At 39.0% G+C, this 17404-nt stretch overlaps 1 protein-coding gene across 1 annotated transcript in view; it reads right to left on the reverse strand.

The window, feature by feature from the left end:
- Positions 1–7122: 7122 nt before the first annotated feature.
- Positions 7123–17404, reverse strand: part of kcnk2 (potassium channel, two pore domain subfamily K, member 2) — a 72307-nt gene continuing 62025 nt past the window's right edge. Inside the window, exon 7 of the mRNA XM_031902880.1 lies at positions 7123–8315. Coding sequence (XP_031758740.1) covers positions 7998–8315 — 318 coding nt within the window. The 3' untranslated portion in view covers positions 7123–7997. The remainder of the gene's footprint in view (positions 8316–17404) is intronic.

Genomic DNA, 17404 nt, shown 5'->3' on the forward strand with positions numbered 1-17404 from the left:
AATTGTCTCAAAAAAATTGGCGCGAAAAAAAATTGTGGAGAGCTGCGTCAAAATAGACACAGTTGTGTCAAATTGGTCGCGGTCGCAAGATTGGCACGGTCACATAAAAATGGTCGCGGTCGCATCAAAATAGGGTCAAAAAAAGTCACTCACGACAAAAAAGTAAATTTTTTGCCAGTTCTCAGAATTTTCTGTCATTTTGTGAATTTATCGGCGAAGCGAAAAAGGACAGATTCGCTCATTACTAGTCGTTAAAGCCTCATTGAAAATGAATGAAACAATGTGATTCTCGCCAGCATGTGACTTTTTTCTGAGACAAAACGCATGCAGGAATATTCTGTCGCATTTGAGAAGAAAAGTTGCACGAGTTTTGTCACAGTTATTTATTTCACAAACTCGAATTTTCATAAATCTGCCCCTAAAAATCAGTTATATCAGGAGCCATTTCTGTATACAAACTCCATGCACAGTGTCTGGGTCAGAGTCAGATCCATCTGGGCCACCATACCTCTTTCTTTTGGCAATCAATGAGAATAATAATCTGATATTAAATCATTAATAAAGCAATGGTTCCTTTTTTAAAATCATATTCTTGTACTACGAGATCTAAAAAAATATTTCTACACTATTGTGAGAATTAAAGTTTTTGGGACTTTCTTCACACAACACGGCACATTTTATTAGTCTTATGTAGTTTGGCAGGCATGGATTCCCAACTAATTTCCGCATTTCGCCATTGCCGAATTGTTTTGTGAAACTTCCGGGAAAATTTGCTGCGAAAAAATTTGCCCCATGTCAAAAAAAAAGTTGTGGTTGCGTCAAAATGGGCGTGGTTGCAGCGTGGTTGTGACAAAATAGGTGCAGTCGCATCAAATTGGGCATGGTCACATTTTCGCAAATTTTTCTGTTTTGAGAATTTTTCGGCGAAGCAAAACGGGACAGATTCGCTCATTACTAGTCATTGACGCCTCATTGAAAATGAATGAAACAATGCGATTCTCGCCAGCGTATGACTTTTTTTCGGAGACAAAACGCATTGCTTTTTTTCTTAAATAAGCTAGCATTCGAGAAGAAAAGTCGCACGAGTTTTGTCACAGTTATTTTTTTTCACAAACTCGAATTTTGATAAAACTGTCCCTAAAAATCAGTTATATCAGGAGCCATTTCTGTATATAAACTCCATGCACAGTGTCTGGGTCAGAGTCAGATCCATCTGGGCTACCATACCTCTTTCTGTTGTCAATCAATGAGAATAATAAGCAGATATCAAATCATTAATAAAGCAATGGTTCCTTTTTTAAAATCATATTCTTGTACTACGAGATCTAAAAAAATATTTCTACGCTATTGTGAGACCTGCTGTTTTTGGGACTTTCTTCACACAACATGGCACATTTTATTAGTCTTATGTAGTTTGCCAGGCATAGATTCGCAACTAATTTCCGCATTTCGCCATTGCCGAATTGTTTTGTGAGACTTCTGGGAATATTTGCTGCGAAAAAATTTGTCGTATGTCAAAAAAAAGTTGTGGTTGCAGCAAAATGGGCGTGGTTGCAGCAAAACGGGCGTGGTTGTGACAAAATAGGTGCAGTCGCATCAAATTGGGCATGGTCACATTTTCGCCAATTTTTCTGTTTTGAGAATTTTTCGGCGAAGCAAAACGGGACAGATTCGCTCATTACTAGTCATTGACGCCTCATTGAAAATGAATGAAACAATGCGATTCTCGCCAGCGTATGACTTTTTTTCAGAGACAAAACGCATTGCTTTTTTTCTTAAATAAGCTAGCATTCGAGAAGAAAAGTCGCACGAGTTTTGTCACAGTTATTTTTTTCACAAACTCGAATTTTGATAAAACTGTCCCTAAAAATCAGTTATATCAGGAGCCATTTCTGTATATAAACTCCATGCACAGTGCCTGGGTCAGAGTCAGATCCATCTGGGCCACCATACCTCTTTCTTTTGGCAATCAATGAGAATAATAATCTGATTTTAAATCATTAATAAAGCAATGGTTCCTTTTTTAAAATCATATTCTTGCACTACGAGATCTAAAAAAATATTTCTACACTATTGTGAGAATTAAAGTTTTTGGGACTTTCTTCACACAACACGGCACATTTTATTAGTCTTATGTAGTTTGGCAGGCATGGATTCCCAACTAATTTCCGCATTTCGCCATTGCCGAATTGTTTTGTGAAACTTCCGGGAAAATTTGCTGCGAAAAAATTTGCCCCATGTCAAAAAAAAGTTGTGGTTGCGTTAAAATGGGCGTGGTTGCGTTAAAATGGGCGTGGTTGTGACAAAATAGGTGCAGTCGCATCAAATTGGGCATGGTCACATTTTCACAAATTTTTCTGTTTTGAGAATTTTTCGGCGAAGCAAAACGGGACAGATTCGCTCATTACTAGTCATTGACGCCTCATTGGAAATGAATGAAACAATGCGATTCTCGCCAGCGTATGACTTTTTTCGGAGACAAAACGCATTGCTTTTTTTCTTAAATAAGCTAGCATTCAAGAAGAAAAGTCGCACGAGTTTTGTCACAGTTATTTTTTTTCACAAACTCGAATTTTGATAAAACTGTCCCTAAAAATCAATTATATCAGGAGCCATTTCTGTATATAAACTCCATGCACAGTGCCTGGGTCAGAGTCAGATCCATCTGGGCCACCATACCTCTTTCTGTCAAAAATCAATGAGAATAATAAGCAGATATAAAATCATTAATAAAGCAATTGTTTCTTTTTTAAAATCATATTCTTGTACTACGAGATCTAAAAAAAATATTTCAACGCTATTGTGAGACCTGCTGTTTTTGGGACTTTCTTCACACAACACGGCACATTGTATTAGTCTTACGTAGTGATGAGCGGATTTTTTCGCCAGGCATGGATGCGCATTTCGCCATTGGTGAATTGTTTCCCAAAAAGTCAGTGAAAATTTGCTGGGAAAAAATTTGTCGTATGTCAAAAAAAAAGTTGTGGTTGTGACAAAATAGGCGCGGTCGCATCAAATTGGGCTAGGTCACATTAAAAGGTTATGGGAATGCAAGTTACGAGGAAACGGTGTCACTTAATATATATTTTGTAGATTTTATTAAGCCATAAACATTTTTCTCATCGACACAATTGTTTTTGTAACACTGTACAGGTTTATCCTGATTTTACTATTGTTGTGCCTCATTCCAGCCCCGCTCACCACAAAGCAACCCGTTCCTACAGATGTAGGCAGAGTTTTCCCAAAGGTTTATATTATAGGTTTCCCCAGTAGGCATTTGCTTGGCTACAGACCTACAGATGGAGCCGCTAAATATCACAGTGGGTCCATCTATAGCTGGGATAAGACTACAGTAACATAACCTGGAACCCATTTTGAATAATGATGGGCCCACCTGTTGGATAATGATGAACCCAATGGGATAATCATGGGCCCATCCCTGAACCCAAAGCATGGAAACCCTTTTGTAACAGTACAAGGGAAAGAAAAGCTAAAACAAGCAGATAGGTCTCCATGAACTTACAGTGTTGTGTCCAAAAACATATTGCTAACATATTGCAGGATATTCATTGCATCCCATTGTAGCTATTATGGTGCGTGGCTTCTACAATTAATTGCTGACTTCATTTTTATTTTTTTGCATGTTGCATTATTGTATTTATTTTTCCCGTAAGGGGTCTGGAACCCTAAAATGGCTATAAAGTCTATTAATACATGTTGTTTCCATTGTTAGAGAGGAATACATGCATAACTTATCTCAGGTTGTACAGGTATAGGACCTGTTATCCAGAATGCTCGGGACCTGGGGATTTAGGGATAAGGGGTCTTTCCGTAATTTGGATCTCCATACTTTAAGTCTACTGAAAAATCATTTAAACAATAATTAACCCCAATAGGAATGTTTTGCCTCCAATAAGGATTAATTATATCTTAGTTGGGATCAAGTACAGGTACTTTTTTTTATTATTACAGAGAAAAGGGAATCATTTAACCATTAAATAAACCCAATAGGATTGTTCTGCCCCAATAAGGGGTAATTATATCTTAGTTGGGATCAAGTACAGGTACTGTTTTATTATTACAGAGAAAAGGGAATCATTTAACCATGAAATAAACCCAATAGGGCTGTTCTGCCCCCAATAAGGGGTAATTATATCTTAGTTGGGATCAAGTACAGGTACTGTTTTATTATTACAGAGAAAAGGGAATCATTTAACCATGAAATAAACCCAATAGGGCTGTTCTGCCCCCAATAAGGGGTAATTATATCTTAGTTGGGATCAAGTACAGGTACTGTTTTATTATTACAGAGAAAAGGGAATCATTTAACCATTAAATAAACCCAATACGACTGTTCTGCCCCCAATAAGGGGTAATTATATCTTAGTTGGGATCAAGTACAGGTACTGTTTTATTATTACAGAGAAAAGGGAATCATTTAACCATGAAATAAACCCAATAGGGCTGTTCTGCCCCCAATAAGGGGTAATTATATCTTAGTTGGGATCAAGTACAGGTACTGTTTTATTATTACAGAGAAAAAGGAAATGCTTTTTAAAAAATGGAGTCTATAGAAGATGACCTTCCCGTAATTCAGAACTTTCTGGATAACTGGTTTCCAGATAATGGATCCCATACCTGTACACTTAAATAGGAAGGCACAGCTTATTATGTGGGCAGAATGTTCGAGTTTTATTTTTTGAGCTTTGATTTTTCAGGATTTGAGTTATTTTGCACTAAAAAAACCTCAAATTCGAGTTATGGTTCAAAAACTTGAATGCCTGGTATTTACCAGTGCAAAGAACTCAAAAACTCAAATGCAAATATTCGCCATCTAGAAGCTTGCGACAAGTCAATGGGCAAAGTCAAGCCATATTTTCAAACTTGAATTTTTCACGTTTTTCGAGTTTGTAAACTCAAAAAAATTTGAGGTATTCAAGTTTTTTTATTTGAACGAGTTTTCCTTATTAATAAATAAGCGAGCATTCGATATGCGAGTTTATTGGGTTTAGAAAAACAAACTCGAATTCACCAACTTGAAAATTGATAAATAAGCCCATTATTTTCTGTGGATATGCTTTGAATTCTACTCCAGAAACCCCATTAGGGGCAACTGAAGTCTATCAAGAATTTCCAGATTAGGACAGTGCCTGGTCATATGTACAACAAACCAGTAAAAAAACGGGGTTGGCTTCAAAAACTGGGGTTGTTCACCCTAGAAAAGTGGTGAATTCCATCACCATGTACATATATAAACAAGGCAAATGTACAAAGTCCTTCCATAAGAAGTTCTAGTGGTCAAGGGGACATTTACTGAGACTGGGGGATGGGGAATAGTTACTGTATGGGCAGGCACGATATAGAATTCTCTGCCAAGAGAGGCTTTCTTGATAGACGTTACAAAATGGCTGCCTGCATTCCTAGCAGTTGATGTTCTAGGGTTTAGTTATTGAACATAGATGGTGAGAAATGGAAGAACAGTCGTACAATACACAAGAGCCCTGAATAACCTGTAAAATACTGTATATCTGTCATAATGGTACTTAGTGATGTCATAAGCTGTAATTGGTGGGGCGTCACTTGTGTCACATGACTTTTGTGTATTACAAAAATGAATTTACCCCATCTTATAAAATCTGAGGATATTAGGCATCACTTTTCTGAAGATATGGACTCTTTGTGACTTTTAGGGGGGCAATTACTACCATTCGATTTTTTTTCACGCCAAGTCAGAAGAAAAAATACATTATCTGAAACCTGTCGAGACCATGTAGAAGTCAGTGGCAGATATCCCTTTTACAACTCTTTCTTTGCCTCGTGGTTTTAGAGATTTTTGGGGGGTTTGGACAATTGCACTTGTACGACAATACGAAAAAGTCACGGTTTTTGTGTTTTTTCCACATTTTTCATTTGTGCTTTTTCTATTCGGATCTTTTAATAAACGACTGACCTCGTGAAAATGAGTTTAGTGGTGGTTTTAAAATACCCCAGAAACACAAAAATCTGAATATTGATAAGTGCCCCTCTTAATATCCATATAGTACATTTTTTTAAGTTAATTTACTCATTTTCAAGTTGTAATTTAACCAAAATTCATGCAAATCACAGCAAAATCTTGACTGAGACCAAAATAGCTCTCTGTAGCATGCTGGCGTGTAAAACCTCTAGAAATTTATATTTTAAATAAAAAATGAATAAAAAAATTTTGATTTGATTTTACTGCAAATTTGAGGAGAATGTAACAAAATTCGTAAATGGAAAAAATTGTGCCCAAATAAGAATAAAAATTCTCACTTGTGCACAATATTTATTCATATTCCATAGTGATGAGCGAATCTGTCCCGTTTTGTCGAAAAACGGCAAAGAATATTTGAAACACGTTTGACGTGCAACTTTTTTTATGACAAGACCACACCCATTTTGCTGTGACCGCGCCCATTTTGATGTCACAGCTCCCAATTTGACACTACCGTGCCTATTTTGACGCAACTTTTTTTACACGAGACTAAAGGAATTTTCGCTGAAGTTTCGCAAAACAATTCACCAATGGAAAATGCAAAAATTCCCTGCGAAATCAAGCCTGGTGAAAAAAATTCGCTCATCACTAGCATTGAGATTATTTTTCCCATTATTACGTTCCCTCTTTTGAGTCTTGATGGCAAAATTGCAACTCGAATAAAATAAATGTACCTCTTGTATATTTACAAAAAATTGTGAGAAACATGCACAACTTGCTATTGTCTTAACAAGACCATTCTATCAAAGTCATTCTATCCCACGAGAAACAAGGATGGTTGTTAATGGGAACTAGAGATGTAGCGAACTGTTCGCCGGCGAACTAATTCGCGCAAACATCGGGTGTTCGCGAACTTTCCGCGTATGTTCGCAATTTGGGTTCGCGTGGCGTATTTCCGCTGCGTTTTTTCTCAGACTAAAAACGCCGCGCAAGCCATACATGGCGTTTTTCAGCAAATCCCGTTTCCATGGTGGTAATAGCGCGAAATAACAAAAAACGCCGCGTATTTCCGCTAGGTCTGCCAGCTGCCTTTGCGGTTTTACGCAACGCTGTGTCAACAAAGTATTTTTCAGAGAAATTTTTGCCCTTGATCCCCCTCCTGCATGCCCCTGTCCAGGTCGTGGCACCCTTTATACAACTTTAAAATCAGTTTTCCGGCCAGAAATGACTTTTCTAGGTTTTAAAGTTTGCATTCCCATTGAAGTCTATGGGGTTCGCAAAGTTCGCGAATATTCGCGCTTTTTGGCATAAGTTCGCGTTCGCAAACTTTTTTTTTTGAGGTTCGTTACATCCCTAATGGGAACCAGATGCTTTCCCTTGCAACTAAAAAAAAAAACCCACCCAGTTCTCCTCAAATTTTACTTCTTATTTCTCTAGAGCTTTTTGCAAATTTCATTTATTTAATTAGTCATTAATTTAATTTATTTCAATTAATTTAATGAATGAATTCAAATCATTTTCTAAAATGAAAAAAAAATGTAACGAAATACATTCCTTAGGTCAAAAGGGAAAGTGGGAAAGAGACAAACATGTAACAGGTAAGGAGGTTTTGTGTCTTTTAGAATATAAGGCACTGATAACAGTTTCTTAGGTAAAGGCTGCATCGCAATCATTTCAGCTTTTATAAAAACGGCGTCTTTGAACTGCGCATTCTTCTGGCCGCTCGTATCCGGAACATTCGCTATTATTCCTCTGTAGTCATACCAAAAAGTATTAACAATATATTCAATATATCCTATAACTTTGTATACGTTATGGCACATTAGAAAAAGAAATAAAACAGTCTGGGCACCTAAAGGCATCAGACCTTGTTGGATTCAGTAGTAATTCCGTATGGTTTTCACTAAAGCGCTATACATTATATTACATGATATATTTATATAACAGTGTCTCCTCGTCCCTATATGTACTGAGTTCATGCAGAGTTTAATGCTGGTAGTCTTTAATCGTGGCCATGGAAGCCTCTCAGATGGATCAGATGTTACTTAAAGTTCTCAATGATGGCGATTTCATCGTTGGCCGAGTGTGGCGTCAAGCCGTTAAGGTAAATACTCTCGCATTTGGTCATAGGCGAAAATAACTCTTTGTCATTGGAGAGATGATTGACTGACAAGGTTCTCTTGCACGGAGTCATTTCTGGATTAGAGGTCATGGCAAGTTCTGCAGAAAGCTTCCGCTTAATGGATGTCGCCCGCTGGAACTTGTCGTAGATCTCCACGCTTAAGCGCCGCCGTGTTTCTTTGAATTCGGCTGTCACGTTGGCGGTCCATTCAGCAGCGTGGGCTCTGAATTCCCCCACCTGCAGGGAGAAGGATATGGATGGGGTTAGTTAGGGTGGGATTTGGGGTGAGTGCTTATTTGTGCCCTGGGTACCCCTGGAACTATAGCAGGGTGACTGTTACCCCAATGTTTCTATATATCTGTAACCTTGTTATGGGCTAAGGGGGCCCAGCCTGAAGGCCAGTTAGGGGGGGATTTGGGGTGAGTGCTTATTTGTGCCCTGGGTACCCCTGGAACTATAGCAGGGTGACTGTTACCCCAATGTTTCTATATATCTGTAACCTTGTTATGGGCTAAGGGGGCCCAGCCTGAAGGCCAGTTAGGGGGGGATTTGGGGTGAGTGCTTATTTGTGCCCTGGGTACCCCTGGAACTATAGCAGGGTGACTGTTACCCCAATGTTTCTATATATCTGTAACCTTGTTATGAGCTAAGGGGGCCCAGCCTGAAGGCCAGTTAGGGGGGGATTTGGGGTGAGTGCTTATTTGTGCCCTGGGTACCCCTGGAACTATAGCAGGGCGACTGTTACCCCAATGTTTCTATATATCTGTAACCTTGTTATGGGCTAAGGGGGCCCAGCCTGAAGGCCAGTTAGGGGGGGATTTGGGGTGAGTGCTTGTTTGTGCCCTGGGTACCCCTGTAACTATAGCATATATGTGAATTGGTCTCCTTTAAATGTTTTGTAATATCACAATACAGAATTAAACATTCATATTTTTCCCTATTTCTCAGCTCAGCTAACAAACAGCTTGATTCATTAGCGAGGAGTCTTTGTGCCAAGCATTGCAAAATGTAAATTGCATTCCTTTTAACAAGTCTGAAAACATCAAAACCATTAGTGCTGTGTAATCTTGTCCCTTTAATTATCGTTTGCGCTGCTGTATTAGCAGATTGGCCAGAAGGCAATGCCAATGGATATGACAAAGTGGCCCTGCCATACAAGGTAGTATCTGAGATTCAGCAAAGACTAATTATTATGCAGAATTGTTTCCCCCAAATGTAAACAACACATAAGCAAAACAAAGTTACAGTCATTCTCAAATAATTCTCACATTTTCATTTTCTCCAAAGAACAAAGTCATTTACTGACACTGAAATGAGATCATTAAATAGTTCATCAAACCAGATAAACCATCTCCTGTTTGGTGAGAGCTTCTAAGCCTTCTGGGACTATGATATCATATCAATTACAATTCTAGCGATTAACCCAGCAGTGACAAAACTTAAATGCCAGTCTGTGACATCTCAGACATAATGGTAGTGCTCTGGCGTGTATGCTGGGATATATACATGGACACAGAATTTCGTATTGAGTCCGGCTAAGAATATTATATTTAATACACAAACACATATACGCAAACACATGCACATACAAGCATACAGGTGGCAAGCCTTGCCCTGAGATGGAAAGGTGTGTTTCCTGGGATGTGAATAGGGCGGGGCTTAGGCCAGGGGTCCCCAACCTTTCTTACTTGGGAGCCACAGTCAAATGTAAGAAGACTTGGGGAGCAACACAAGCACCATAAAAGTTCATGGAGGAGCCAAATAAGGGCTGTGATTGGCTATTAGGGGCCTCTATGCACCCTATCAGCTTACAGGGGCTTTATTTGGTAGGAAATCTTGTTTTTATTCAACCAAAACTTGCCCCCAAGTCAGGAATTCAATAATAACTCCCTGGTTTGGGGGCACTGAGAGCAACATCCAAGGGGTTGGGGAGCAACATGTTGCCACGAGTCACTGGTTGGGGATCACTGCTGTACACTAACATCTAAAATACAGATACAGTAACTCTGGGCTGGGAGGCAGGGTGTGACATTACGTGGGCATGTCGTACCATCACGAGGGTGGGGCTATGACATGGTGATCAACGATTCGCCAATTGCTGCGTCAATCTTGGAGAATTCTGCTCGATTTTCCAAATTGGGAAAACCAGGCAGGTCAAAACTGGGCAGGTAGTAACCCTATTGGGGACCTAATGGTTTAATTTACCCTACTGCTCAGGAATTCCCAGTTCTGACATCTTTGCCCTGTGGGATGGACATTTCCCCAAGTGGACCTGGGATCTTGTGAGCAGTTTCCATTCATAGGTTATGTATTAGGAGGGAGCACATTCTGTTCCTATACTCTATTTTAGCAGGAGTTGGATCTGCCATGGCCCTGAGGTGGAGGCCTCAGTACAGAAATTCAAGATCAAGCACTAAGATAACCAGCCCTTAGCAAAGTAGGGGTACAGGGACCCCATGATCAAGGATTGGATAGTGGCAGTTTAGCTCCTGTGTTAGTACATGTTAGGGATGTAAGATAGTCAGCACTAATGAGCAAAAGCAGTTCTGTGCTCCACCAAGGAGACGTAGCAGGGTTATTATCTACCCAAGGTGATACCAGCTTAAAGGAACAGTAACACCAAAAAATGAAAGTGTATAAAAGTAACTAAAATATAATGTGCTGCTGCCCTGCACTGGTAAAAGTTGTGTGTTTACTTCAGAAAGTCTACTATAATTTATATAAATAAGCTGCTATGTAGCCATGGAGGCAGCCATTCAAAGGAGAAAAGGCACAGGCACATAGCAGATAACAGATAAAACACTATTGTATTCTACAGAGCTTATCTGTTATCTGCTATGTAACCTGTGCCTTTTCTCCTTTTTCCCAGCTTGAATGGCTGCCCCCGTGGCTACACAGCAGCTTATTATATCAATTATAGTAGTGTTACTGTAGCAAACACTCCAGTTTTACCAGTGCAGGGAAACAGTGCATTATATTTTTATTACTTTAAAGCACTTTAATTTTTTGGTGTTACTGTTCCTTTAATGTGGAGTCCACAGTTTGGAAAGGGACTCAGACTTCCACTGGAGGGGATCCATTACACTGGGGTGTGCCTGGATGGTAGTACAAACACAAGTATGGTGCCCATCCTTTCATCTCCGACCATGCTGGGTGTAGGGTGCACTGTGTCTGCTTATTTTTGTATTATCATTTCTATTCCCTTATCTATGTTAGTTTACCCAGGGAGTACATTTCGACTGCCCAATAAACCTTTAATTCATGATTAAGAACCACTGAAGATCATTTTTTTTCTTTATACTGTCATGGCGCCTAAACTTACAGCTCAGTAACAGCAATTTCCACCGAGGGCTCAGCTGGTTGCCATGTTCTGTAACTGTGTTATTAGGCATTGTAGGTTTTGAAGGGCATTTTTTGCCCCCCACGCCAATTCTACCCATTGAAAATATACAAAATGCCTTTAACGTCTTATGTCAGAAAAAATGAATCTATCAAATGACAAAATGCAAATCTGGATAATTACAGAGATTTTCATAGAACCATTTCTCCAGTTCTATTCATAGGTCTCACACACACAAGCACTCGCATCAGCTGCTATTGTTTATATCTGAAACATTGCCTTTTGGGCACACATGTAGATGGCAGATTGTTTGGGGAGAACTTCATTTCTGACTTGGTACATTGGTTTTATTAGTTTCACACTGTACGAGGAGGATAGCGAAGTTAATTGTTCTGAACATTAACACACACATAATTATATTATATTATAGAACCCAATGCCTGCAGAATACATACCCAGTGTATTGTCCTATTGCCATTCGTTTTGCCCTCTCTCCCCCACTTCATATAATTCTAGTGTCTTTTGCCCAAACCCACCCCAGGAGCCATGCATGGTATAGAAATAACAGCCAACAAGCCACATATTATAGAAATGAATTGTTATGATGATTGTCCCCAATTAGTAATACAGGTATGGGACCTGTTATCCAGAATGCTCGGGACCTGGGGTTTTCTGGATAAGGGATCTTTCCATAATTTGGATCTCCATACCTTAAGTCAGTTAAAAATCATTTAGGTATTGAATAAACCTATGTTTATAGGCTTGTTTTGCCCTCAATAAGGATTAATTATATCTTAGTTGGGATCAAGTACAGGTACTGTTTTATTATTACAGAGAAAAGGGAATCATTTAACCGTTAAATAAACCCAATAGGGCTGTTCTGCCCCCAATAAGGGGTAATTATATCTTAGTTGGGATCAAGTACAGGTACTGTTTTATTATTACAGAGAAAAGGGAATCATTTAACCGTTAAATAAACCCAATAGGGCTGTTCTGCCCCCAATAAGGGGTAATTATATCTTAGTTGGGATCAAGTACAGGTACTGTTTTATTATTACAGAGAAAAGGGGATCATTTAACCGTTAAATAAACCCAATAGGACTGTTCTGCCCTCAATAAGGATTAATTATATCTTAGTTGGGATCAAGTACAGGTACTGTTTTATTATTACAGAGAAAAGGGAATCATTTAACCATTAAATAAACCCAATAGGGCTGTTCTGCCCCCAATAAGGGGTAATTATATCTTAGTTGGGATCAAGTACAGGTACTGTTTTATTATTACAGAGAAAAGGGGATCATTTAACCATTAAATAAACCCAATAGGGCTGTTCTGCCCCAATAAGGGGTAATTATATCTTAGTTGGGATCAAGTACAGGTACTGTTTTATTATTACAGAGAAAAGGGAATCATTTAACCATTAAATAAACCCAATAGGGCTGTTCTGCCCCCAATAAGGGGTAATTATATCTTAGTTGGGATCAAGTACAGGTACTGTTTTATAATTACAGAGAAAAGGCAATCATTTAACTATTAAATAAACCCAATAGGACTGTTCTGCCCCCAATAAGGGGTAATTATATCTTAGTTGGGATCAAGTACAGGTACTGTTTTATAATTACAGAGAAAAGGGAATCATTTAACCATTAAATAAACCCAATAGGGCTGTTCTGCCCGCAGTTGGGAAGGGGAGTAACCCCCCTAGTTCATACAAAGGGGAGCTCACAAGTGCTTGCTTTTTTTTTGGTTCTTATAATTGTGGGTCTTTACTCTTAATTTATTTCAGATTCTCAACCATTTTGCTCAATAATTTCAGAAGAAGAAATAATTCAGACGTTTCTCTCTAACTAGATGTAAGTGAATTTCAATCAATGATTCCTTAATGCACAAGGAAACAGGAGCGGAACATAAAGCTCTTATACCGGCAAGAATGTCTATTTTTCCAAGAATCAGAGGCAGAAAATGCAGACAAATGCATCTAACGTATTTCAGAGAAAGCAGACATTACAAAGAGACCAACAAACATCTAAAAACCAGCTAGAATAATAGTATTCAGGTCTTCTCTGGGTGGGGTATTGGAGGAACCACCTCAAAATTTCTCATATTGTTTTTTTCAATGCATCCATCCCCAGTGGTAAGCGTTTGATTGGTGCATATTTCAGCATTCAGCAGGACAACCAGTGGAAGCATTACTTCTAAGCTACGCAAAACCTAATTGGTAGAAGGAAGCTAGATTACTGGATCACCAAACCTCAACCCTAACAAGCTCTTGTGGGATGATCTTCACCATAAAGTCAGAGAAAAATGCCCTACAAGCCAGTGGCACCTCTGGGAAGAGATATAAAAGGCATTGGTTGAGATTTTCCATAAACCTTCTGCAAAGCTAGAATTCCGCCAAATGAAGGATTCTTTAATGGATGTAAAGATGGGGCAAAATAGTTATATTGAATATATATCACAAATATATGACAGTGGCTATAATTTCTGATCATGAATGCTACCTCGGTGAATAAAAAAATTGTTTCGGAAAACTTCCACGAAAATTTGCAGCTGAAAAATTCGTTGCGCTTCAAAAAAAGTCGTGGTCGCGTCAAAGTGGGCGACAAAAAAGTTGTGCAACAAACGCAAACGCACCATTTCGCGAATTTTATTACTTATCTTTCTATGCAGGTCCTCTACTATTCATACTATTACACATACTGTTCATATTCCCATCTCTCGTTTAAACCACTGCTTGGTTACAATGGTAAAAAAAGACCCTAGCAACCAGATAGCTGCTAAAATACTAAATGGAGAGCTACTGGTCAAAAAACTAAATTACTGAAAAAAACATAAAAATGAAGACCAATTGCTAATTGTCTCAGAATATCAATGTCTACAACATATTCATTTCAAGGCAAACTAACCAGAACATGGTCAGTCACAGTTATGGAATGCTGAAGGCGGCATGGAAATCAGTTGAGGGAACTCTGGTCCTTGGTGATGAATGATTGGATTTTGATGCCAGTGCCACATTAGCTACTCAGCAAGGAGAACAGTCTTTTAAACTGAAGATCCTGGAAAATGTGCCCTAACAATCTTTCACTGAGGTTTTTTCTTCTACCCCCAAAATATTTGGCAGATGGACTTTCCTAGTATCTTTATGAAGAAGCCATTTGTGAGAGCATCTTCTTTTCATATACTGTACAGGTATGGTACCAGTCCTATTGGGTTTATTTAATGGTTAAATGATTCATTTTTCTCTGTAATAATAAAACAGTACCTGTACTTGATCCCAACTAAGATATAATTACCCCTTATTGGGGGCAGAACAGCCCTATTGGGTTTATTTCATGGTTAAATGATTCCCTTTTCTCTGTAATAATAAAACAGTACCTGTACTTGATCCCAACTAAGATATAATTACCCCTTATTGGGGGCAGAACAGCCCTATTGGGTTTATTTCATGGTTAAATGATTCCATTTTCTCTGTAATAATAAAACAGTACCTGTACTTGATCCCAACTAAGATATAATTACCCCTTATTGGGGGCAGAACAGCCCTATTGGGTTTATTTAATGGTTAAATGATTCCCTTTTCTCTGTAATAATAAAACAGTACCTGTACTTGATCCCAACTAAGATATAATTACCCCTTTTTGGGGGCAGAACAGCCCTATTGGGTTTATTCATATATAAATGATTTTTAGAAGACTATGGTAATCCAAATTACGGAAATCCAGAAAACCCCAGGTCCCAAGTATTCTGGATAACAGGTCCCAAACCTGTACTTTGTATCCCTCTTTCTCAAATGTATTCTTTTCGGTATGTACCTGCTGGGAATTTTTAATACCTAAACTCTACACTAACAAGCATTGCATAAAGTAATGGCCATTGATATATATATATATATTCTTTTAAAGTGTAAGACATGATTGGGCCACTACATTGGTGCACTTAACCATTAGTCACCTTATTTCAAGAACCATTCTGTTGCTCTCCTGGTTGGTAGGATAAAATAACAGACATAGTTCAGGAATATTATGAGTTATTACAGTATAATCAGTGCTTCTTTGTCACAGTTGTACATTCAAGTTGTTGCTGATATGTTGAAAGACCTCAGTATTTCCCCCCCCAGCTCACATTAGCATTCCGTCCATGCACAGCCGCCGAGCACGACTTCCTAATCCTTGATTAAATATAAGTACTATAGCCTGCATCGTTCTCTCGCTCAGGATCCCAACTTGCTGCTATTCTGTGATATTTATGCCCAGCAACATTTAATGGAAGAAACCAATTAGAAGCGGTTGATTTGCATCTCATAGGACAGTTACCACGAGCAGATTAAATAAAGCATTTCCAATCCTTTTGACACTTTCACCACCCTGAACACACTGAATTAGGCGTGCATTAACGCTGGGCGATTACTCTGTGAAGTGCTGATTAATATTGAAAGATGGGCCCTTAATTGCAGGAACCGACAAAATTCTGAATTATCCCTTATGCCATTTGCTCTTTTCTTTGGAAATGAAGGCACATATTGCGAATAGTTACCTTAGGAAATGATTTAAACCTAATAAATATTAAATAAATATATATTATATACAGTTAAATATATATAGATATTGATATTACTTAAGCCACTAAATTGATCTGTAAGCCTGGTCACAAAAGATCGCCAGCTGAGTTATACAGGCCTGGGAACTATAAGGAGTCTTCTAATGCAGTACAGTTTTGCAATGAAGGGGACATTATATCAAATATATTTCATATACAGCAGGGGTCCCCAACCAATGGCTTGGGAGCAACAATGTTGTTCACCAACCCCTTGGAACAGGGCTCCCCAACCTTTCTTACTTGTGAGCCACAGTCAAATGTAAAAAGACTTGGGGAGCAACACAAGCACCATAAAAGTTCATGGAGGAGCCAAATAAGGGCTGTGATTGGCTATTAGGCAGCCTCTATGCACCCTATCAGCTTACAGGGGGCTTTATTTGGTAGGAAATCTTGTTTTTATTCAACCAAAACTTGCCCCCAAGTCAGGAATTCAAAAATCACTCCCTGGTTTGGGGGCACTGAGAGCAACACCCAAGGGGTTGGGGAGCAACATGTTACCCCTGAGCCACTGGTTGGGGATCACTGATGTACAGGAAAATGTTGCATAAAGCTTCAAGGGGAGTAGCATGGGAATGTGGGGAGAAGGGATGCTGCCCATGCAATACAGCCAATCTCCCTAGGGCCAAATGATCAAATCAAAACCACGAGCATAGGCACCATCGGATCAGGGATCACATCAAGCCAATGTGGTCCCCGATCCGACAGATCAGAAACCTTGCCCAATTTCAGGGCAGATGTTGGTCGGGAGGCGATTACATGGGCTGATAAGCTGCTGAAGTAGTCCTGTCAATCAGCAATTTGTTTTGATCTGTTTTCTGCAGATGCAGTAATGCAGTGATCCCCAACCAGTGACTCAGGGGCAACATGTTGCTCCCCAACCCCATGGGTGTTGCTCTCAGTGCCCCCAAACCAGGGAGTTATTTTTGAATTCCTGACTTGGGGGCAAGTTTTGGTTGAATAAAAACAAGATTTCCTACCAAATAAAGCCCCTGTAAGCTGATAGGGTGCATAGAGGCCCCTAATAGCCAATCACAGCCCTTATTTGGCACCTCCATGAACTTTTATGGTGCTTGTGTTGCTCTCCAAGTCTTCTTACATTTGAATGTGGCTCAAAAAAAGTTGGGGATCCCTGCAGTTATGAAGCAAAACCTCTTGTTGGTCGGAACGGGTAACCAGTATTTGTAAATAAGTCCCACTGGCTGCTATGGAAGTAGGATAGGTTTCAAGCTATAGGGCTTGGGTCAAAATTAATTTGTCTAATTTCTTATACAGAGCTTGTGATATTTCTAAAACATCCAAATACTCATTTTCACAACCTGGCAAGCGTCCTAAACGTTTTCAGTTATTTTTTTTTTTTTACAAAACCTCCCTTCAGTTTTCATTATAATTA

The sequence above is a fragment of the Xenopus tropicalis genome, chromosome 5, assembly GCF_000004195.4.
Source record: "Xenopus tropicalis strain Nigerian chromosome 5, UCB_Xtro_10.0, whole genome shotgun sequence".
Classification (NCBI taxonomy): Eukaryota; Metazoa; Chordata; class Amphibia; order Anura; family Pipidae; genus Xenopus; species Xenopus tropicalis.